Here is a 25,314-nt window from a genome sequence, read left to right on the forward strand (position 1 = left end):
AACCCATCTGTTCTCTATGTCCCCTATGTCCCTAGTTCCATTATCCCCAAACCCATCTGTTCTCTATGTCCCCTGTGTCTCTAGTTCCGTTATCACCAAACCCATCTGTTCTCTATGTCCCCTGTGTCTCTAGTTGCATTATCCCGAAACCCATCTGTTCTCTATGTCCCCTGTGTGTTTAGTTCCATCATCCCCGAACCCATCTGTTCTCTATGTCCCCAGTGTCTCTAGTTCCATTATCCCCGAACCCCTCTGTTCTCTATGTCCCCAATGTCTCTAGTTCCATTATCCCCGAACCCCTCTGTTCTCTATGTCCCCAATGTCTCTAGTTCCATTATCCCCGAACCCCTCTGTTCTCTATGTCCCTTGTGTCTCTAGTTTCATTATCCCCGATCCCTTCTGTTCTCTATGTTCCCTGTGTCTCTAGTTCCATTATCCCCAAACCCATCTGTTCTCTTTGTCCCTATGTCCCTAGTTCCATTATCCCCAAACCCATCTGTTCTCTATGCTATGTCCCCTATGTCTCTAGTTCCATTATCCCTGAACCCCTCTGTTCTCTATGTCCTTTGTGTCTCTAGTTTCATTATCCCCGATCCCTTCTGTTCTCTATGTTCCCTGTGTCTCTAGTTCCATTATCCCCAAACCCATCTGTTCTCTTTGTCCCTATGTCCCTAGTTCCATTATCCCCAAACCCATCTGTTCTCTTTGTCCCTATGTCCCTAGTTCCATTATCCCCAAACCCATCTGTTCTCTTTGTCCCTATGTCCCTAGTTCCATTATCCCCAAACCCATCTGTTCTCTTTGTCCCTATGTCCCTAGTTCCATTATCCCCAAACCCATCTGTTCTCTTTGTCCCTATGTCCCTAGTTCCATTATCCCCAAACCCATCTGTTCTCTTTGTCCCTATGTCCCTAGTTCCATTATCCCCAAACCCATCTGTTCTCTTTGTCCCTATGTCCCTAGTTCCATTATCCCCAAACCCATCTGTTCTCTATGTCCCTATGTCCCTAGTTCCATTATCCCCAAACCCATCTGTTCTCTTTGTCCCTATGTCCCTAGTTCCATTATCCCCAAACCCATCTGTTCTCTATGCTATGTCCCCTATGTCTCTAGTTCCATTATCCCCAAAACCATCTGTTCTCTATGTCCCCTGTGTCTCTAGCTCCATTATCCCCGAAACCCATCTGTTCTCTATGTCCCCTGTGTGTTTAGTTCCATTATCCCCGAACCCATCTGTTATCTATGTCCCCTATGTGTTTAGTTCCATTATCCCCGCTATGTCCTTTGTGTCTCTAGTTTCATTATCCCCGATCCCTTCTGTTCTCTATGTCCCCTGTGTCTCTAGTTCCATTATCCCTGAACCCCTCTGTTCTCTATGTCCTTTGTGTCTCTAGTTTCATTATCCCCGATCCCTTCTGTTCTCTATGTCCCCTGTGTCTCTTGTTCCATTATCCCCGAACCCATCTGTTTTCTATGTCCCCTATGTCTCTAGTTCCGTTATCCACGAACCCCTCTGTTCTCTATGTCCCTTGTGTCTCTAGTTTCATTATCCCCGATCCCTTCTGTTCTCTATGTCCCCTGTGTCTCTAGTTCCATTATCACCAAACCCATCTGTTCTCTAAATCCCCTATGTCTCTAGTTCCATTATCCCCAAACCCCTCTGTTCTCTATGTCCCCTGTGTGTTTAGTTCCATTATCCCAGAACCCATCTATTCTCTATGTCCCCTGTGTCTCTAGCTCCATTATCCCCCAAACCCATCTGCTCTCTATGTCCCCTATGTCTCTAGTTCCATTATCCCCGAACCCATCCGTTCTCTATGTCCCCTGTGTCTCTAGCTCCATTGTCCCCCAAACCCATCTGCTCTCTATGTCCCCTGTGTGTTAAGTTCCATTATCCCCGAAACCCATCTGTTCTCTATGTCCCCTGTGTGTTTAGTTCCATTATCACAAAACTCATCTGCTCTCTATGTCTCCTGTGTCCCTAGTTCCATTATCCCCGATCCCTTCTGTTCTCTATGTCCCCTGTGTCTCTAGTTCCATTATCCCCGATCCCTTCTGTCCATCTGTTCTCTATGTCCCCTGTGTTTCTAGTTCCATTATCCCCAATCCCATCTGTTCTCTATGTCCCCTGTGGCTCTAGGTCCATTATCCCCGATCCCTTCTGTTCTCTATGTCCCCTGTGTGTTGAGTTCCATTATCACCAAACTCATCTGTTCTGTATGTCCCCTATGTCTCTAGCTCCATTATCCCCGAAACCCCTCTGTTCTCTATGTCTCTTGTGTCTCTAGTTCCATTATCCCTGAACCCCTCTGTTCTCTATGTCTCTTGTGTCTCTAGTTCCATTATCCCCAATCCCTTCTGTTCTCTATGTCCCCAGTGTCTCTAGCTCCACTATCCCCGAAACCCTTCTGTTCTCTATGTCCCCTGTGTCTCCAGCTCCATTATCCCCGAAACCCTTCTGTTCTCTATGTCCCCTGTATCTCTAGTTCCATTATCCCGGAACCCTTCTGTTCTCTATGTCCCCTGTATCTCTAGTTCCATTATCCCGGAACCCTTCTGTTCTCTATGTCCCCTGTGTCTCTAGTCCATTATCCCGGAACCCTTCTGTTCTCTATGTCCCCTGTATCTCTAGTTCCATTATCCCGGAACCCTTCTGTTCTCTATGTCCCCTGTGTGTTGAGTTCCATTATCACCAAACTCATCTGTTCTGTATGTCCCCTATGTCTCTAGCTCCATTATCCCCAAACCCATCTGTTCTCTATGTCCCCGGTGTCTCTAGTTCCATTATCCCGGAACCCTTCTGTTCTCTATGTCCCCTGTGTGTTGAGTTCCATTATCACCAAACTCATCTGTTCTGTATGTCCCCTATGTCTCTAGCTCCATTATCCCCAAACCCCTCTGTTCTCTATGTCTCTTGTGTCTCTAGTTCCATTATCCCCGAAACCCATCTGTTCTCTATGTCCCCGGTGTCTCTAGTTCCATTATCCCGGAACCCTTCTGTTCTCTATGTCCCCTGTGTGTTTAGTTCCATTATCCCCGAACCGATCTGTTCTCTATGTCCCCTGTGTCTCTAGTTACATTATCCCCAACCCCATCTGTTCTCTATGTCCCCTGTGTGTTAAGTTCCATTATCCCCGAAACCCATCTGTTCTCTATGTCCCCTGTGTCTCTAGCTCCATTATCACCAAACCCCTCTGTTCTCTATGTCCCCAATGTCTCTAGTTCCATTATCCCCGAAACCCATCTGTTCTCTTTGTCCCCTGTGTGTTTAGTTCCATTATCCCTGAACCCATCTGTTATCTATGTCCCCTGTGTCTCTTGTTCCATAATCACCAAACCCATCTGTTCTCCATGTCCACTGTGTGTTTAGTTCCATTATCACCAAACCCATCTGTTCTCTATGTCCCCTGTGTCTCTAGTTCCATTATCCCTGAACCCCTCTGTTCTCTATGTCCCCTGTGTCTCTAGTTCTATTATCCCTGAACCCATCTGTTCTCTATGTCCCCTATGTCTCTAGTTCCATTATCCCCGAACACATCTGTTCTCTATGTCCCCTGTGTGTTTAGTTCCATTATCACCAAACCCATCTGTTCTCTAGGCCCCCTGTGTCTCTAGTTCCATTATCCCCGAACCCATCTGTTCTCTTTGTCCCCTGTGTGTTTAGTTCCATTATCCCCGAACCCACCTGTTCTCTATGTCCCCTATGTGTTTAGTTCCATTATCCCTGAACCCATCTGTTCTCTATGTCCCCTATGTCTCTAGCTCCATTATCCCCGAAACCCATCTGTTCTCTAGGCCCCCTGTGTGTTTAGTTCCATTATCACCAAACCCATCTGTTCTCAATGTCCCCTGTGTCTCTAGTTCCATTATCCCTGAACCCCTCCGTTCTCTATGTCCCCTGTGTCTCTAGTTCTATTATCCCTGAACCCATCTGTTCTCTATTGTGTCTCTAGTTCCATTATCCCTGAACCCCTCCGTTCTCTATGTCCCCTGTGTCTCTAGTTCTATTATCCCTGAACCCATCTGTTCTCTATGTCACCTATGTCTCTAGTTCCATTATCCCCGAACCCATCTGTTCTCTATGTCACCTGTGTGTTTAGTTCCATTATCCCCGAACCCATCTGTGCTCTATGTCCCCTGTGTGTTTAGTTCCATTATCCCCGAACACATCTGTTCTCTATGTCCCCTGTGTGTTTAGTTCCATTATCACCAAACTCATCTGTTCTGTATGTCCCCTATGTCTCTAGCTCCATTATCCCCGAAACCCATCTGTTCTCTAGGCCCCCTGTGTGTTTATCCCCGAACCCATCTGTTCTCTATGTCCCCTATGTGTTTAGTTCCATTATCCCTGAACCCATCTGTTCTCTATGTCCCCTGTGTCTCTAGCTCCATTATCACCAAACCCCTCTGTTCTCTATGTTCCCTGTGTCTCTAGTTCCATTATCCCCGAAACCCATCCTATGTGGTTAGTTCCATTATCCCCGAACCCATCTGTTCTCTATGTCCCCTGTGTTTCTTGTTCCATTATCCCCGATCCCTTCTGTTCTCTATGTCAGCTGTGTGTTTAGTTCCATTATCACCAAACCCATCTGATCTCTAATTCAGCTGTGTGTTTAGTTCCATTATCACCAAACCCATCTGATCTCTAATTCAGCTGTGTGTTTAGTTCCATTATCACCAAACCCATCTGATCTCTAATTCAGCTGTGTGTTTAGTTCCATTATCACCAAACCCCTCTGTTCTCTATGTTCCCTGTGTCTCTAGTTCCATTATCCCCGAAACCCATCCTATGTGGTTAGTTCCATTATCCCCGAACCCATCTGTTCTCTATGTCCCCTGTGTTTCTTGTTCCATTATCCCCGATCCCTTCTGTTCTCTATGTCCCCTATGTCCCTAGTTCCATTATCCCCGAACCCATCTGTTCTCTATGTCCCTTGTGTCTCTAGTTCCATTATCCCCGAACCCCTCTGTTCTCTATGTCCCCTGTGTCTCTAGCTCTATTATCCCTGAACCCATCTGTTCTCTATGTCCCCTGTGTCTCTAGGTCCATTATCCCCGAAACCCATCTGTTCTCTATGTCCCCTATGTCTCTAGCTCCATTATCCCCGAAACCCCTCTGTTCTCTATGTCCACTGTGTGTTTAGTTCCATTATCACCAAACCCATCTGTTCTCTATGCCCCCTGTGTCTCTAGTTCCATTATCCCCGAAACCCCTCTGTTCTCTATGTCCCCTATGTCTCTAGCTCCATTATCCCCAAACCCATCTGTTCTCTATGTCCCCTGTGTCTCTAGCTGTGTCTCTAGTTCTATTATCCCTGAACCCATCTGTTCTCTATTGTGTCTCTAGTTCCATTATCCCTGAACCCCTCTGTTCTCTATGTCCCCTGTGTCTCTAGCTCTATTATCCCTGAACCCATCTGTTCTCTATGTCACCTATGTCTCTAGTTCCATTATCCCCGAACCCATCTGTTCTCTATGTCACCTGTGTGTTTAGTTCCATTATCCCCGAACCCATCTGTGCTCTATGTCCCCTGTGTGTTTAGTTCCATTATCCCCGAACACATCTGTTCTCTATGTCCCCTGTGTGTTTAGTTCCATTATCACCAAACTCATCTGTTCTCTATGTCAGCTGTGTGTTTAGTTCCATTATCACCAAACCCATCTGTTCTCTAGGCCCCCTGTGTCTCTAGTTCCATTATCCCCGAAACCCATCTGTTCTCTAGGCCCCCTGTGTCTCTAGTTCCATTATCACCGAAACCCTTCTGTTCTCTATGCCCCCTGTGTCTCTAGTTCCTTTATCCCCGAAACCCATCTGTTCTCTAGGCCCCCTGTGTGTTTAGTTCCATTATCACCAAACCCATCTGTTCTCTATGTCCCCTGTGTCTCTAATTCCATTATCACCAATCTGTTCTCTATGTCCCCGGTGTCTCTAGTTCCATTATCCCCGAAGTCTTGTTCAAATACCATAACCCTACTGTCTGTAACTTGTTTAATTTTAAAAACGTTGAAATGTATTGCAAAATTCAGTACTTGTTTATTCTCTTTCAGCAAGATGCCCTGGATAGCCTACGTAAGTTTTCAACAGATTTAATTAGCATGAAAAACGTTTCTGTCTTAATAATCAGTTTAAATACCTTTTTCTTGCTGCTGTTAAAACTATTGATATACCTATTGTTTATGGTGATATATTGATATATTTGCTATGTCTCCCCTATTGGGCCCAGCCCCTCAGGCCCCTGGGGGTCACACCCACGGTTTATACAAAATTTGTTCCCCTTCACACAAGGTTGCTTCAGACCAGATATGGAATAAATCCTTTCATTCCTACAGAAAAGAAGGATCTTAAAGAATTTGCTTATATTTTAGCTCACCTGGTCCGAAGGACCCTGGTGAGCTTATGCCATACCGCAGCTTCCGTCGTCCGTCCGTCAACTTTTCCTTTAAAACGCTACTTGTCATGACCGACTGAGCAGATTTTGACCAAATTTGGTCAAAAGCATCCTTGGGGGAAAGGGAACAAATGTTGTATAAATGGTGGGTCTGGCCCCCCTGGGGCCTGAGGGGTGGGGCCCAATTGGGGAAATATAGCAAATTCTTTAAAATCCTTCTTCTTCTGTAGGAATGAAAGGATTTGTTCCATATTTGGTCTGTCGCATTCTTGGGTGAAGGGGAACCAGTTTTGTATAAACCGTAGCTCTGGCCCCCCTGGGGGCTGAGGGCGGGGCCAAACAGGGGAAATATAACAAATTCTTTCAAATCCTTCTATTCCTGTGGAAATGAAAGGATTTGTTCCATATTTTGTCTGTAGCATTCTTGGGTGAAGGGGAACCAGTTTTGTATAAACCGTAGCTCTGGCCCCCCTGGGGGCTGAGGGGCGGGGTCAAACAGGGGAAATATAACAAATTCTTTCAAATCCTTCTATTCCTGTGGAAATGAAAGGATCTGTTCCATATTTGTTCCATATTTGGTCTAAAGCATCCTTGGGAGAAGGGGAACCAATCTTGTATAAACCATTGGTGTGGCCCCCCAGGGGCCTGAGGGGCGGGGCCAAATAGGGAAAACATAGCAAATTATTTTTAGCTCACCTGGCCCGAAGGGCCAAGTGAGCTTATTCCATGGTGCAGCATCCGTCGTCCGGCGTCCGGCGTCCGTCAACTTTTTCCTTTAAAATGCTACTTGTCCTGAATGGCTCAGAGGATTTTGACCAAATTTGGTCAGGAGCATCATTGGCCAAAGGGTTCTCAGTTTTGTATAAACGGAGGGTATAACCCCCCTGGGGGCAGAGGGGCGGGGCCAAATAGGGGGAAAATAGGTAAATCTTTAAAAATCTTCTTCTTCTCAACCAATAGAAGGATTTTGACCAAATTTGTCCTAGAGCATCTTTGGACAAAGGAGACTCAAGTTTGTATAAACGGAGGGTGTGGCCCTTCTGGCGGCATAGGAGCGGGGCCCAATAGGGGAAATAGAGGATTTTTTTTCTCCTACTATACAAGTGAAGGGATTTAAACCAAATGCAGTCTGAAGCATGCTTAGGGAGAAAAGAATCAATTTTGTTTAAACTGAGGTGTGTGGATTCCCCTTCTTTGGGGCAGATTAGTGGGGCCCATTAGGGGAAATAGAGGAAAACATTAAAGATCCTTCTCCTTCTGTACCGTTGAAGGGATTTTAACCTAACCAAACTTGTTTTAGAGAATCTTTGGGCAAAGGGAATTGAATATTTATAAATGGAAGATGCAACTTTGTTACTTGTACTCCTTTGATAAACCTGAATGGTACTCAGCAGGTTTTAAATTGAAAAATAAAATACCAGGTGAGCTATTAAGGCCCCTGGGCCTCTTGTTTAAAATCCTTTTTCTTCCGTAGGAATAAAAGGAGTTGGTCCATATTTAGTGTGGAGCATCCTTGGGTAAAGGGGAACCAATTTTGTATAAACGGTGGGTGTGGGCCCCCTGGGAACTGAGGGGCGGGGCCCAATAGGGGAAATAAAGCAAATTCTCTAAAATCCTTCTCATTCTGTAGGAATGAAAGGATTTGTTCCATATTTGGTCTGAAGCATCCTTGGGTGAAGGGAAACCAATTTTGTATAAACTGTGGGTCTGGTCCCTGCAGAGGCCTGAGGGGCGGGGTCCAATAGGGGAAACATATCAAATTATTCTTTAAAATCCTTCTTCTTCTGTAGGAATGACAGGATTTGTTCCACATTTGGTCAGAAGCATCATTGGGCAAAGGGAAACCAATTTTGTATGAATCGTGGGTGTGCCCCCCCTGGGGGCTGAGGGGCGGGCCCAATAGGGGAAATATAGCAAATTCTTTGAGATCCATCCTTCTTTTTCTGTAGGAATGAAAGGATTTATTCCATATTTGGTCTGAAGCAACCTTGTGTGAAGGGGAACCAATTTTGTATAAACCGTGGGTGTGGCCCCCCAGGGGCCTGAGGGGCTGGGCCCAACAGGGGAAACATAGCAAATTATTCTTTACAATCCTTCTTCTTCTATAGGAATGACAGGATTTGTTCCACATTTGGTCAGAAGCATCATTGGGCAAAGGGAAACCAATTTTGTATAAATCGTGGGTCTGGCCCCCCTGGGGGCTGAGGGGCGGGGTCCAATAGAGGAAATATAGCAAATTCTTTAAGATCCTTCTTTTTCTGTAGGAATGAAAGGATTTATTCCATATCTGGTCTGAAGCAACCTTGTGTGAAGGGGAACCAATTTTGTATAAACCGTGGGTGTGACCCCCAGGGGCCTGAGGGGCTGGGCCCAATAGGGGAGACATAGCAAATTATTCTTTACAATCCATCTTCTATAGGAATGACAGGAATTGGTCCATATTTGGTGTGGAGCATCCATGGGTAAAGGGGAACCAATTTTGTATAAACAGTGGGTCTGGCCCCCCTGGGGGCTGAGGGGCGGGGCCCCAATAGGGGAAACATAGCAAATTATTCTTTAAAATTCTTCCTCTGTAGGAATGTAAGGATTTGGTCAATATTTGATTTTTTTTTTTAATATTTCAAAAGCATCCTTGGTTAAAGGAGAACCAATTTTGTATAAACAGTGGGTCTGGCCCCCCTGGGGGCTGAAGGGCGGGGCCCAATAGGGGAAATATAGGTAAAACCTTTATAATCCTTCTTCTACCATAGGGATTAAGGGATATTATCCTTATTTATTCTGAAGCATCCTTAGGCAAAAGGGACTCATTATACAATTATGGACTTTTGTGCTGGTGAATATGATGTGATATGAACCTGAAAAAGTGATATTGACTGAGGCGAAACCGAGGTCAATATCACTCTTTCAGGTTCATATCACATCATATTTACCAGCACAAAAGCCCATAACTGTTTTGTTATATGCTCCAACAATAAAATAAAACAAAACAAAACCAAAGGTTCTGATTTTTGTACGCGAGCCTCCGTGTAAAATTTAGCCAGGTTTGAATACAACAGTTCAGCATTGTAGCTTTCGAAGGCATCGTCTAGATTCTTTTTCTTAAGTAAGCATGGAGAAAATGCACTGCGTGTTCAGTGGCCTTTTTAGGTCACCTGAGCTTTGCTCAAGTGACCTATTCCAATCGCTTTTCGTCCGTCGTCGTCCGTCGTCCGTTGTCCGTTGTCCGTCGTGCGTCGTGCGTAAACTTTTACATTTTCAACTTCTTCTCAAGAACCAGTGGATGGATTTTTTTCAAACTTGGTCAGAATCATCCTTGGTAGATGAGGCTTCAAAATTGTAAAATTGGGATTCCTACCCCAACCCCTGGGGCCAGGGCGGGGCCCCAAAGGGAAAATTAATCAATATTTCAAAAATCTTCTTCTCCAGACTCAGAGGTACTACAGTGATTTTCTTTACGTGGAAAGAAAGATCATCAGGGGCTTTATTTAAATTGAAAATATCAGGACCCCGAGCTATCCGTTCTCCCTTGGGGAGGGGTTAACGTTTAATATAGTTTATATAGGGAAATAACACTTTTCGGTATATATTTTATCCATTTTCAGCAGAAAATTGCTCAAACTTAGTCAGAATCATCTTGGGTAAATGAGAGTTTTACTTTGTAAAATTAGGATTCCTGCCCCATCCCCAGGGGCTAGGGCGGGGCCCCAAAGGGAACATTTACCAATATTTTCAAATTCTTATCCATTGATGACATGACAAGTATTGTATTTCACTTAGTTTACATGCTGATTTTAAACATATTCAGGTGAGCGATACAGGCCCTCTGGGCCTCTTGTTCTAATTTCTGTGTGTAATTTATTTAAATTGTTTCTATAAATGCTTTGGTTTCTCTAGTTTCTGTGTGTAATAAGTTTCTGTGTGTAATTAGTTTCTATGTGTAATAAGTTTCTGTGTGTAATTAGTTTCTATGTGTAATAAGTTTCTGTGTGTAATTAGTTTCTATGTGTAATTAGTTTCTGTGTGTAATTATTTTCTGTGTGTAATTTATTTAATTTGTTTCCATAAATGCTTTTGTTTCTCTAGTTTCTGTGTGTAATTAGTTTCTGTGTGTAATAAGTTTCTGTGTGTAATTAGTTTCTGTGTGTAATAAGTTTCTGTGTGTAATTAGTTTCTATGTGTAATTATTTTCTATGTGTAATAATAATTAGTTTCTGTGTGTAATTTATTTATTTGTTTTTATAAATGCTTTGGTTTCTCTAGTTTCTGTGTGTAATTAGTTTCTGTGTGTAATTAGTTTCTGTGTGTAATTTGGTTATTTGTTTCTATAAATGCTTTGGTTTCTCTAGTTTCTGTGTGTAATAAGTTTCTGTGTGTAATTAGTTTCTGTGTGTAGTTAGTTTCTATGTGTAATTAGTTTCTATGTGTAATTTATGTATAAGGTTTTCATGTTACAGACATGGTTACCGATTCTGTGAGCGATTCTTCTACGACCAGAGATGACGAAGAAGATATTTATTCATCAGCAGTCAAAGTTTTACATGACAGCTTGATGGACACTGTTAACATGTATACAACTAATGAGGAGGAGATACCTGGCGATATTTTACAGCCCATAGTTCAAACTCCTTCACCAAAACCTCCACTTCCATCAACAACCAAACCTGCCCCTCCCGCAGATAAACCAGGAGTACCTTCAAAGGACATTAGCTTGACAGGCAATCTTAATGAGGACAAGAAGCCAGATGTGAAACATAAGTACCAGAATGTGGGCGTGGCTGCTACTTCGTATGAGAATATGGATTTAGTAGTGGTAAAAGAAGAGGAAAGCTCTAATATATCAAAATCTACACCACCCCAGGGCAGTAAATTTTCCCCACAGATAATAAAGAAAATGACCCCCCCTTTATCTCCTGTTAAAAAACAGCAAACTGGCCCGATATTTACAGGGAAACAGGCAGAAGGCTCTGTGATAACAGGGAAAAAATCAGACAGTCCTGTGGAAACAGATACCTCTGGTACCTCTTTTTATTCTGTGGCAAGTGATGAACCTTCTAAACCAGGTTCCTCTGGTCTACAATCTGGACCAACTTCCGCACCCTCTGGACCTTCTTGGTCTCCCGCACCATCGAAGCAAAAGCCAAAGTCAGTCAGCACCCCACCACTGGCAACTAAATTTCCAAAGGAATCCGTCTTACAGACCCAAACTATTCCAAGTGTCAAACAAACACATGTACCTTCAACAGGGGCAAAAGCCCCAGCAAGCAATGGCAAACATGTTACAAAAATCACAGTGGGCGGGGCAATGACATCTGCGCCAAGTAATAAAACGGCTACAGAAACAAACAACAACTTGTTCTCAGTAGCAACTAACTCAAGAGATGAGAAACCCAGTGGACCTAGTACAGGAGGAGACGTTTATTCAGAGGTTCAGAGAAATAATAAAGAGTCTTCTTCCTCCATCAAGAGGTCAAGTAAACGTCAATCAAAACCTACTCAAGCCCCACAACAGGATGTATACTCGCAAGTTAGTCGTCCAACTGAAATCGCTTTTAAAGGTCATATTCTGGGCGGGGATGGATCTTACTCTGATGTGGTGATAGGACAGCCTGCTAATGTTGATGACAGCCTGTACTCCTGTAAGTATAGCCTGGTAGTCCAGTACATATCCTGTAAGTATAGCCTGGTAGTCCAGTACTAATCCTGTAAGTATAGCCTGGTAGTCCAGTACTTATCCTGTAAGTATAGCCTGGTAGTCCAGTACTACTCCTTAAGTATAGCCTGGTGGTCCAGTACTAATCCTGTAAGTATAGCCTGGTGGTCCAGTACTAATCCTGTAAGTATAGCCTGGTGGTCCAGTACTACTCCTGTAAGTATAGCCTGGTGGTCCAGTACTACTCCTGTAAGTATAGCCTGGTGGTCCAGTACTACTCCTGTAAGTAAAGCCTGGTGGTCCAGTTCTACTTCTGTAAGTATAGCCTGGTGGTCCAGTACTGCTCCTGTAAGTATAGCCTGGTGGTCCAGTACTACTCCTGTAAGTATAGCCTGGTGGTCCAGTACTACTCCTGTAAGTATAGCCTGGTAGTCCAGTACTACTCCTGTAAGTAAAGCCTGGTGGTCCAGTTCTACTTCTGTAAGTATAGCCTGGTGGTCCAGTACTGCTCCTGTAAGTATAGCCTGGTGGTCCAGTACTACTCCTGTAAGTATAGCCTGGTGGTCCAGTACTACTCCTGTAAGTATAGCCTGGTGGTCCAGTACTACTCCTGTAAGTATAGCCTGGTGGTCCAGTACTACTCCTGTAAGTATAGCCTGGTGGTCCAGTACTACTCCTGTAAGTATAGCCTGGTGGTCCAGTACTACTCCTGTAAGTATAGCCTGGTGGTCCAGTACTACTCCTGTAAGTATAGCCTGGTGGTCCAGTACTACTCCTGTAAGTATAGCCTGGTGGTCCAGTACTACTCCTGTAAGTATAGCCTGGTGGTCCAGTACTACTCCTGTAAGTATAGCCTGGTGGTCCAGTACTACTCCTGTAAGTATAGCCTGGTGGTCCAGTACTACTCCTGTAAGTATAGCCTGGTGGTCCAGTACTACTCCTGTAAGTATAGCCTGGTGGTCCAGTACTACTCCTGTAAGTATAGCCTGGTGGTCCAGTACTACTCCTGTAAGTATAGCCTGGTGGTCCAGTACTACTCCTGTAAGTATAGCCTGGTGGTCCAGTACTACTCCTGTAAGTATAGCCTGGTGGTCCAGTACTACTTCTGTATGTATAGCCTGGTGGTCCAGTACTACTCCTGTAAGTATAGCCTGGTAGTCCAGTACTACTCCTGTAAGTATAGCCTGGTGGTCCAGTACTGCTCCTGTAAGTTTAGCGTGGTGGTCCAGTACTACTCCTGTAAGTATAGCCTGGTGGTCCAGTACTACTTCTGTAAGTATAACCTGGTGGTCCAGTACTACTTCTGTAGGTAAAGCCTGGTGGTCCAGTACTGCTCCTGTAAGTATAGCCTGGTGGTCCAGTACCAATATTATAATTAGAGGATTTTCAAATACGTTTGAATCAGAAATCTTTGTTTTGAATTGAAGCAATTGTAACATGTGTTTGATTTGAATATTCTATTCAGAATTTCGAAAACTGAGAATTCAAGTCAAGTTATATATGCTGTAACAGTATATATCTGCTATATATTACAACAAGGTATGTAGTCTTGTTTTCAAACTTGGCAGATCAGTTTTTCTGGCACTGTGTATTACTGAGTTAATCTAGGTGCTGGGTAAGTTATAACACACTTGAATAAAGAACTAATGGAGGCGGTATGTTGCTGGATCAGATGCTGTCTCGCAGAAACTATTTCAGAACTTGTTCAACATAGATCTAGAGATATTAAATGACTTTATATATTTTTAAGTAATTTGTTACCGGGTATTTATGGTTTTTACAGATGTAGCGGTGAATCCTTCATCTCCTGTAAGTATAAACTGTATGTATACACTACAGTGTTTAAGGTAAAAGGCACCGCTGTACCAGTTCTAATGGCTAAGAGGTGTTCTACTTGGAGTTATCTCCCTTATAGATAGACGATGAAGCAGCCACAGATATTTTTCGGGCTTAGAGTAACCCAATGACTGGTAGTTAAAGCATTCAACTTTTTAGGTCACCTGAGCTTTAGCTGAAACTTTGTCGGAATGATCAACTTATGTTCTTGACAAAGTGTTGTTATTTTTGGGGTCAATCAGAAATCCAATACGGCTGTCAAAGCTGCCATTTTAAAAAACTATTTCTAGCTTAAAGTCAAATTCTACTGGGACAATTTCCTTGAAATTTGGTAGGAATGATCAACTCATGGTCCTGACAAACTTAACTTAAAGTTATACTTAACTTTTTTTTTTTACTAAAATTTTGGTAGGGATGATTGACATCATTATCTCCACTTCATATTTCAACAACAAAAAATAATACTGTAGGACTCAGGTGACCGTTAAGGCCCAATGGGCCTCTTGTTATATAATACATTGTAATGTCTAAGTCTCAAAGAATATATATACTACAATGTTGAATGTCACATAACTCAGGTTTGTCTATATTTCATGGTACTAGGAGTAAACATATATATGTACCAAAATTCTACTACCATCCAAAATACGTTTAAGCAGTTTTCTCCCAAGTTTATGATTAATTCCAACTTTAAGAAAATTATAATTTACACTTTCATTAAAAATAGCATTATCAAGATTGTATGGTGTAATACTCAATAAAGGTTACTTTTAGTCCTAGCCTGGTGGTTTGAGGATATATATTCATATACAAGTACATGCATTTGAAACAAGTTATAAAAATATATATATATATGATTGCTCAAAGGATGCTGCCCCACCAGAGGTTCCAAATCGACGCTACCTTGATCCCCCACAAGAACCCCCACCGAGAGGTCCGGTTCATACAGATACTAGCAATGCAACACTCAATAAGGGTAGGTAAAATCTGGCATTCTTTCAATGTAAAATTATAATGCAAGATGAAGGACATCTTCTTAATGCAAAGATTAAAGATTTGAAGAAATATGCCTGATTTGAATATTCGTTATTTAACCTTATTTCTGCTTGTGATAGCACTTATATATCTCCTTTATAAGTGATTAGTTTGATTTACCACCTCGTAGGAAACAGTTCAAAATATTTTATTTCTTAATGATGAATATTTGTTATTTTATGATCTATTTAATATTTTGTACGATCTGCAGGTGCATCTCTTACTGAACAGAATCGATTCAAAGGTTTGATCACCAAGGTATGTATATATCTACTTACACACCTGTAACAATGAACATTAATCTAAAGTTTACACTTACAGGAGTGTTTAGTGTGTCACCTGAGAGATAACATTTTATGTTTGGTTAAGGTCGGCTGCATGTTATATATTCTTGTAAGTGTCAGATTAAGATATATAGAGGCTGTGATACATAGTGATAAGTATATATGTACATGTTTTGTACTTCAAATTAAACGTTGTTACAATATGGACAGCTTAGATATCTCAGATATCATGTATCATAAAGTATCCAAGTATGAAATACACTTGATGAGTCTCACACCTGTAAAGTTTGTTACTGAAATCCTCCTTAACCTGTAAACTTGATACTGAAGTTATGTTTTGAAATACATGTAATACAATATTAATTTAAATATTTGATTACGTGACTTTAGCAATTTGACACATTAAACAAAATGGTGAGGATTATCTTTTTGTTTACGCCTTGTCTCTTTTGAATGTTCCATGGCTTCTAGTTATAGCAGTATTGTATTTTCATATCAAGCACAGCTGTTCTGTAGTAAACATTCTGAACATTCTGTCCTTGTCGCAAGAACTCCATTTTCCTATTCCTATTGGTCATACATGTGTATAACCACAACACAAGTATAAAACCAGTCTTTGATGCATGAACTTGTTATTGAAACACTTCATACAGGAGTTCATTATAATGTTTTGACCTTGTAATTATTACTCCACCTAAACTGTCTCATTTAAAATTTCTTATATATAGAAGTAAAGTGAACAGAAATGACCGTTTAATGTGTAGCTAATGGGGGTTAGAGGTTTAATGTGTAGCTATTGGGGGATTTGAGGTTTAATGAGTATAGCTATTGGGGGATTAGAGGTTTAATGTATAGCTATTGGGGGATTGGAAGTTTGTGACTGTTTATTGTGTAGCTATTGGGGGATTGGAGGTTTAATGTGTAGCTATTGGGGGATTGGAGGTTTAATGTGTAGCTATTGGGGGATCAGATGTTTATTGAGTAGCTATTGGGGGAATAGATGTTTATTGAGTAGCTATTGGGGGATCAGATGTTTATTGAGTAGCTATTGGGGGATCGGATGTTTATTGAGTAGCTATGGGGTGATTGGAGGTTTAATGTGTAGCTATTTGGGGATTGGAGGTTTAATGTGTAGCTATTGGGGAATTGGAAGTTTGTGACAGTTTATTGTGTAGCTATTGGGGGGATTGGAGGTTTAATGTGTAGCTATTGGGGGATCAGATGTTTATTGAGTAGATAATGGGAGCTTGAAGGTTTATTGTGTAGTTATTGGGGGATCAGAGGTTTAATGAGTAGCTATTGGGGGATTGGAGGTTTAATGTGTAGTTATTTGGGGATTGGAGGTTTAATGTGTAGATATTACAGGATTGGAGGTTTAATTTGTAGCTATTGGAGGATTGGAGGTTTATTGTGTAGCTATTGTGGGATTGGAGGTTTATTGTGTAGCTATTGGGGGATTGGAGGTTTAATGTGTAGCTATTGTGGGATTGGAGGTTTAATTTGTAGCTATTGAGGGATTGGAGGTTTAATGAGTATAGCTATTGGGGGATTGGAGGTTTAATGGGTAGCTATTGTAGGGTTGGAGGTTTAATGTGTAGCTATTGGGGGATTGGAGGTTTAATGTGTGGTTAATGGGGGATTGGAGGTTTAATGTGTAGCTATTGGGGGATCAGATGTTTATTGAGTAGCTATTGGGGGATTGGAGGTTTAATGTGTAGCTATTGTGGGATTGGAGGTTTAATGTGTAGCTATTGAGGGATTGGAGATTTAATGAGTATAGCTATTGGGGGATTGGAGGTTTAATGAGTAGCTATTGTAGGGTTGGAGGTTTAACGTGTAGCTATTGGGGGATTAGAGGTTTAATGTGTAGCTATTGAGGGATTGGAGTTTTATTGTGTAGCTATTGGGGGTTTTGAGGTTTAATGAGTAGCTATTGGGGGATCAGATGTTTATAGAGTAGCTATTGGGGGATTGAACGTTTATTGTGTAGCTATTGGGGTATTGGAGGTTTAATGTGTAGCTTTTGAGGGATTGGAGATTTAATGAGTATAGCTATTGGGGGATTGGAAGTTTGTGACTGTTTATTGTGGAGCTATTGGGGGGTAGGAGGATTAATGTGTAGCTATTGGGGGATTGGAGGTTTATTGTTTAGCTATTGGGGGATTGGAGTTTTAATAATTAGCTATTGTGGGATTGGATGTTTAATGTGTAGCTATTTGGGGATTGGAGGTTTAATGGGTAGCTATTGGGGGATTTGAGGTTTAATGAGTAGCTATTGGGGGATTGAAGGTTTATTGTGTAGCTATTGGGGGATTTGAGGTTTAATGAGTAGCTATTTGGGGATTGGAGGTTTAATGTGTAGCTATTTGGGGATTGGAGGTTTGATGTGTAGCTATTACAGGATTGGAGGTTTAATTTGTAGCTATTGGAGGATTGGAGGTTTATTGTGTAGCTAATGTGGGATTGGATGTTTATTGTGTAGCTATTGGGGGATTGGAGGTTTAATGTGTAGCTATTGGGAGATTGGAGAATTAATGTGTAGCTATTACAGGATTGGAGGTTTAATTTGTAGCTATTGAGGGATTGGAGGTTTATTGTGTAGCTATTGGGGGATTGGAGGTTTATTGTTTAGCTATTGGGGGATTGGAGGTTTAATGAGTATAGCTATTGGGGGATTGGAGGTTTAATGAGTATAGCTATTTGGGGATTGGAGGTTTAATGAGTAGCTATTGTAGGATTTGAGGTTTAATGTGTAGCTATTGTAGGATTGGAGGTTTAATGTGTAGCTATTGTGGGATTGGAGGTTTAATGTGTAGTTAATGGGGGGTTGGAGGTTTAATGAGTATAGCTATTGGGGGATTGGAGGTTTAATGAGTAGCTATTGTAGGGTTGGAGGTTTAATGTGTAGCTATTGGGGGATTGGAGGTTTATTGTGTAGCTATTGGGGTATTGGAGGTTTAATGTGTAGCTATTGGGGGATTGGAGGTTTAATGAGTATAGCTATTGGGGGATTGGAGGTTTAATGAGTAGCTATTGTAGGATTGGAGGTTTAATGTGTAGCTATTGTAGGATTGGAGGTTTAATGTGTAGCTATTGTGGGATTGGAGGTTTAATGTGTAGTTAATGGGGGGTTGGAGGTTTAATGAGTATAGCTATTGGGGGATTAGAGGTTTAATGAGTAGCTATTGTGGGATTGGAGGTTTATATAATTGTGTAGCTATTAGGAGATTTGAGGTTTAATTTGTAGCTATTTGGGGATTGGAGGTTTAATGTGTAGCTATTGGGGGATTGGATGTTTAATGTGTAGTTGATGGGAGATTGGAGGTTTAATGAGTATAGCTATTGGGAAATTGGAGGTTTAATGAGTATAGCTAATGGGGGATTGGAGGTTTAATGTGTAGCTATTGGTGGATTGGAGGTTTAATAAGTAGCTATTGTGGGGTTGGAAGTTTAATGAGTAATTAATGGGGGATTGGAGGTTTACTGAGTATAACTTTTGGGGAATTGGAGGTTTAATGTGAAGCTATTGGGGGATTGGAGGTTTAATGTGTAGCTTTTAGGGGAATGGAGGTTTAATGAGTATCTATTAGGGGAATGTAGGTTTAATGAGTATAGCTATTGGGGGATTGAAGGTTTAATTAGTATAGCTATTGGGGAATTGGAGGTTTATTGAGTATAACTATTGGGTGATTGGTTGTTTAATGTGTAGCTATTGGGGGATTGGAAGTTTAATGTGTAGCTATTGGGGGATAGGAAGTTTAATGTATAGCTATTGGGGGATTGGAGGTTTGTGACTGTTTAATGTGTAGCTATTGGGGGATTGGAGGTTTAATGAGTAGCTATTGGGGGATTGGAGGTTTAATGTGTAGGTGTTGGGGGATTGGAGGTTTAAGGTGTAGGTTTTGGGGGATTGGGAGTTGAATGGGTAGGATGTGGGGGAGTGGAGGTTTAATGTGTAGGTATTGGGGGTGTGGAGGTTTAATGTGTAGGTGTTGGGGGGGTGGAGGTTTAATGTGTGTAGCTATTGGGGGAGTGGAGGTTTAATGAGTAGGTATTGGGGGATTGGAGGGTTAATGAGTATAGCTATTGGGGGATTGGAGGTTTAATGTGTAGCTATTGGGGGATTGGAGGTTTGTGACTGACCTTGGATTGGTTTCATGGGTATTTATCTGGAGTTGTTTGTCACGTATTTTACTGTGAGCACTGGCTAGATTTTGGAACATCCAAGGCTTATGTAAAACCTTGCTGTCCTGGTATACGTTAGCTTACACTTGTAGTATTTACTCATGGATATGCTGGCTATGTAAAACCTTGCTGTCCTGGTATACGTTGGCTTACACTGGTAGTATATACACATGGATATGCTGGCTATGTAAAACTTTGCTGCATTTGTATAGCCTAGCCATAGTATTCACTGAGGAAGCTTGGTATCCTCTGGTATAAACGCTAGGATTTGCTTTAACTCATTCACCCTTGAAGACACATTTGAACTCTTCCAGTTCAGAGATTGGAATAGTTCATTATGAAATTTTAGGGGTGAATGAGTGAATGATATCCTGGTATACACTAGCGCGCTATGGTGGTGTTGTACAATCTCTGGCCTGATCTATAAGGAGCTCACTAGGGTCCTCAAGGTAGTGATACCCAGGTATACCCTGCATGCAGACTGGGGAGCTCTCATTTGTTGCTTGTCTGGAGTCATCAGGCAGGGCACTATGTGGTTAGGGTTATTTTTTGGTGTTTTTTCTTGTGTTTTTAGTCTGTAGAAGTTAAATGGAATCATAGTCAACCGCCTTTTCAGTGTTTTTAACTTAATTTACATAATGAGTGTTATGACACTGGTGAAAGTGTAGTTGTATATTAACCCTTTCACCCCTAGGTAACTTTAGTAGACTCTACCATACATTTAGCTGGATGAGTCCATTTTGGTCCACAGTGGTGAGAGGGTTATTACCTACTGGGTAGGTATATATGCATCATTGAAGTTGCTAGAAAGTTCAAATTGACCTATTTGCACCCCATAAAATATTGACCTTGGTTTTGAATTTTTGTTGATGGAACTTTGGTTGACCATTTTTAGCTTAAATTGACATAACTTCCTTCAAGTGTGGTGTTAGTAGCAGATTCCATCATGCACGCTATCGCCGTGGGGCTATACTTTATATCTCAGCCATCTATTGAAGTTTACAAAACAATGTGTGAAGGCCAACTCAATCTCTCTGACAGCGTCAACAAGACACACAGTCCTTCAGATCACAAGCCATATTCACTGACCAGAGCCGCAAACAATGTGTGAAGGCCAAATCAATCTCTCTGATAGCGCAAACAAGACCCACAGTCCTTCAGACCACAAGCCACATTCAGTGACCAGAGCCACAAACAATGTGAAGGCCAACTCAATCCCTCTGATAGCGTCAAAAAGACACACAGCCCTTCAGATCAAAAGCCACCTTCACTGACCAGAGCCTCAAACAATGTGTGAAGGCAAACTCAACCTCTCTGATAGCGTCAACAGGTCCCACAGTCCTTCAGATCACAAGCCACATTCACTGACCAGAGCCACAAACAATGTATGAAGGCCAACTCAATCTCTATAATAGCGTCAACAAGTCACACAGCTAGTCCTTCAGATCACAAGCCACATTCACTGACCAGAGCCACAAACAATGTATGAAGGCCAACTCAATCTCTATAATAGCGTCAACAAGTCGCACAGTCCTTCAGATCGAAAGCCACATTCACTGACCAGAGCCACAAACAATGTATGAAGGCCAACTCAATCTCTATAATAGCGTCAACAGGTCACACAGTCCTTCAGATCACAAGCCACATTCACTGACCAGAGCCACAAACAATGTGTGAAGGCCAACTCAATCTCTCTAATAGCGTCAACAAGTCACACAGCTAGTCCTTCAGATCACAAGCCACATTCACTGACCAGGACCACAAAACAGTTCACTCTAAGACATATTTGTTTTGCTACAGAGAGGTCAGCTTTGTTTGTATTTTTTCTATGTTTTGAGTTTGTGCTGTTTCATATAAAAGAACAAATGATCTCAGCATTTAAAAATCTCATCAGTATTTCTCCTTATTGTTTTTTCCCTATTATATATATGTCCATGTGCACTTCAGAGAAAAACAAGTGTTGAACTGCACTATATCTTTTTCCTGGCGATTTTCCTTTTTTTCCCCAACAATTTTCCTGTTTAGGTGTTCATTGATACAACCTTCAGGGGAATGTTTTTATTTCGTTAATAAACTGTTTGGATAACAGGTATGCTCTAAATGTTTTGTTTGGAGGAGAGTGTAACATTTTGAGGTATCAAGCACATCCTATATTCAGACTGGGGGATCATTTCAAGATGTATGAGTGTTATTTGTATCTAGGATGATCGGTAATTTATTAATTATGTATTTTCTCAATTTTGATCTCCTTTTATTTATTTGACAGAATGAATTGTAGAAAATTTATCTTTTAAAAATATTTCATTTTTACGTAGATTTTGATTGGTGGCAACAGATCGGTCCCTTCAATCTCAGCAGGTCACAAAGATGTTGAGTAAAAGATCTGTACGTTTGTCGGATATATAGCAATTCATCCTAGCTATAAGCTTACTTCTGTGTGTTTAGCTTTACCTGAGAGCTTTAGCGTTTGCTTGTTAATTACATTTTTATGGGGTGTTTTTCAGTTTTACTATTTAACAGAATTAAAGACACATTTTTTTTTTGTATCATGTAGTCGTAGTCCCAAAATCTAATATTCTCGACCCTCAGACAAGGATATCCCACATGATACCCAGTGCTAGATTTTACTATTTAAGATGTCTGATCTGTCTGGCGTCTTTACCTGACCTTTCACGGAATTTGCACACAGGGATATATTTAGCCGTGCCAAAACAGCTTGAAATTGAAAATCCGCATTATAAATATTCTTTAATGTATTTTGATGTTGCTAGATTCTTGACATTGTAAAAAAATATAATCTACACTGTGAAACTCGTTGTCTTCTTTGCAAGGACAGACTACATCCTTATGTGAAAGCATTTAAATCTAGTTTCAGAAGTGAATAGGCTATTTTGCCCTAGAACATGTTTATGGCCCCAGACGGGATACTCGTAGACTTTAGCAAAATCGAAAAAAAAAATGACTAAAAGACGTGAGAAAAAAAAGAATTACTTGTAACTGAGCAAGATCTGGTTATCTCAGTCAAGGGCTAGGATTCTGTAAGACAATCCCAATGGAGGCATTAATTGAGGTTGGGATGTCACAGAATCTTAGCCTGGTAAGAGACTGATCACATAACCCAATCTTGTTCAGTAACAGGTAATACATTTTATTAAACTGTTTTCTGAGTTCTAATTGGTACAGACATCATGCTCTTTTGAATGGCACTTTTTAAGCCCGAAGGGCAGGTGAGCTTATGTCGTGGTGCGGTGTCCGTCGTCCGTCCGTCCGTCCGTCCGTCCTCGTCCGTCAACTTTTCCTTTAAACAACTTCTTCTGAAGAACGGACAGGCCTAGAGTCATGATATTTGGCTGAAAGCTTTGTTGGTAGGAGCCCTACAAAGTTTGAGAACGAAAATGACCATGACCTACTTTAAAGGTCACAGGGGTCAAATATGTCAAAAACTTCAAACGACTTCTTCTGAAGAACTAAAAGGTATAGAATCTTCATATTTGGCTGATGGCTTCCTGGGATGGAGCTTAACAAAGTTTGAGAATGAAAATGACTTTGACCTACTTTCAAGGTCACAGGGGTCAAATGTGTCAAACACTTCAAACGACTTCTTCTGAAGAACTAAAAGGTATAGAATCTTCATATTTAGCTGATTGGTTCCTGGGATGGAGCCCAACAAAGTTTGAGAAGGAAATTACCTTGACCTACTTTCAAGGTCACAGGGGTCAAATGTGTCAAAAGCTTCAAATGACTTCTTCTGAAGAACTGAAAGGTATAGAATCTTTATATTTGTCTGGTGGCTTCCTGGGATAGAGCCCAACAAAGTTTGAGGAAGAAAATGACTGACCTACTTTCAAGGTCACAGGGGTCAAATATGTCAAAAACTTCAAACGACTTCTTCTGAAGAACTAAAAGGTGTAGAATCTTCATATTTGGCTGATTGGTTCCTGAAGAAATTAATGTTGATAAATATGAAGGGGGAATGTAGTTGGGGGTAACTTTTGCTAAAATACATCATCAGATTTTAAAGTTTTGTATGAGGAGGTAAACATTATTTGTTGAGAAGGTAAAGATTGAGCTACATTGTGAGATGGTTCCCAGTCTGTTTGCCCAAAAATGTGCTTGCCCCTTGGTACAGCCTAGTTTATCCTGGGTCTTGCCCCGAGGATTCCTTGCCAACCTCTCCCCCAAGGTCTAATTTTCCCCTAAAACATGTTTGGGTCCTTTTTTGCCCATTTTATTTACCTATCACACTGTTCCGTAAAAATGCACTTACTATAACAACTATTTTCATCAACACTGGATTTGTTAGTTATATTCTGAAATCCTGATGTGTATCTAACAAAAAGTTGGAATAAAAGCAAGAAATTTTTTAAGTGCTTAACAATGTACAATTTACAAGTAATCTGGTAGTGTGTTCCTGCAGATTACGTTGGCAACCAAATAAAATTTAAAGTAATAATTTTACAAATATGTAAGTATATAACTCTGAGTACTCAATGTCTGCCTTTACTAATTATTAAAATATTAAAAACTTAATCTTTTGGTGGAAATTGAAGTTGTAAATATAAGGTATAGGGCAAATTGACCCTGGGTGAACAGGTAAAGAGTGTGCAGACCAGTAACCTGTGAACTACTTATATTAATGTGTATCATAAGCCATAAACTAAACTCTTCAATTTAAAAAATAATAACTTTCTATCTTTTTCATGGATTTTACATGTAAGTTTGACACACATTCCCTGGTAAAATTAATAGAAATTGGAAATGGACAGAAAATAGAAAATTTGTCTTTAGTGTAATATATAACAATAAAGACATTTCTCTCGCATTTTCATGAAAGTCAAATTAAATTACCTAGATGTTGAGGTTAATTTGGTGGACTTGAAATTCTGATGGCAATGACCAGGTAAAATAGTTTGATATAAAGCTATTCTCAGTTTGAGTGGGTACTTGTAATCAACAAATTCATGTACCCACAAAATGGTGTTTAGTTGGGAAAGAATGAAATTTGGGCCACACAAAAATATCTGATTTCACTGTATATTACAGTAAGTGATGCATCGTTTCAGTATTTTCCTCTTGTCCTCATCACTGCTGGTATAGGTAGTCTGTCACTCTGGTGAGGTATAGATGATATTCAATGACACTATAACATAACCTCTACTTCTTGGTGCACTGATGATAGACATTTCATACCCATAAGTGTTGTCAGTACTGTCCATGTACTGCTGTAGGTTCTAATTATAAAGGAATCTGGATTCTGCTTACTGCAGCTTACTGTAGAATGGTTTGTATCCTTGTTGCATATAACCAGTAGATGTCATTTAGAGGTCATGTAGAGGTCATATAGAGGTCATGTAGAGGTTATGTAGAGGTCATATAGAGGTCATGTAGAGGTCATATAGAGGTCATATAGAGGATTGAAATGGGTGACCCTTCTTGTTGTGTTGAAGGTCAAGCTATTTTATAACTTCTTCCTCACGAAAAATAAGGCCTTTAATGTACTCTGTCTTTAAATTCTCACGCAAGCATACTTCACCAAATAACAATGAACACATACTAATATATAGCCAATTAACATTAAACCCTTGATTCAAGAATGAAGAAATGGTGATCAATGTCTTCTTCTTCTTCTTCTTCTTCTTCTTCTTCTTCTTCTTCTTCTTCTTCTTCTTCTTCTTCTTCCCCAATTTGTGGAGTCTGTATCTTTTGATTGGTAGAAGACATGTTTATAGTCTTTAAGGTTTGTTGTAGGCAAAGGTCTGAAGATGTTCCAGGAACATTTTCAATTAGGTCAAAAATTAAATATGGCCACCATGACGTCATAGGTCAAAATCTTAAAAATGGCCATTACTCAAAAACGGTTTAATTTACAGAATTGACGCAATTATATTATATTTAGATAATCTTCGGGGCTAACTTTTATTGCAGTATGTTATTT

At 40.9% G+C, this 25,314-nt stretch overlaps 1 protein-coding gene across 6 annotated transcripts in view; it reads left to right on the plus strand.

Annotated features, from left to right (window-relative positions):
- Positions 1-25,314, plus strand: part of LOC110448824 (tyrosine-protein phosphatase non-receptor type 12-like) — a 55,459-nt gene that overhangs the window by 17,197 nt on the left and 12,948 nt on the right. For 4 of the 6 annotated variants that reach the window (XR_002462781.1, XR_002462782.1, XR_002462783.1 and 1 more), the window contains exons 10-15: positions 6,049-6,070; positions 10,844-12,025; positions 13,823-13,848; positions 14,743-14,851; positions 15,122-15,168; positions 15,585-15,608. Coding sequence is in view for 2 of the 6 variants with exons in the window: in XM_021495270.1 (XP_021350945.1) it covers positions 6,049-6,070; positions 10,844-12,025; positions 13,823-13,848; positions 14,743-14,851; positions 15,122-15,168; positions 15,585-15,608 (1,410 nt within the window). In the remaining 4 variants the exon portion in view is untranslated. Of the gene's footprint in view, positions 1-6,048; positions 6,071-10,843; positions 12,026-13,822; positions 13,849-14,742; positions 14,852-15,121; positions 15,169-15,584; positions 15,609-21,694; positions 21,765-25,314 lie in introns of all 6 variants that reach the window. The other 2 variants (XR_002462784.1, XM_021495272.1) reach the window with 2 other exon arrangements.

The sequence above is a fragment of the Mizuhopecten yessoensis genome, unplaced genomic scaffold, assembly GCF_002113885.1.
Source record: "Mizuhopecten yessoensis strain PY_sf001 unplaced genomic scaffold, ASM211388v2 scaffold4359, whole genome shotgun sequence".
Taxonomy (NCBI): domain Eukaryota; kingdom Metazoa; phylum Mollusca; class Bivalvia; order Pectinida; family Pectinidae; genus Mizuhopecten; species Mizuhopecten yessoensis.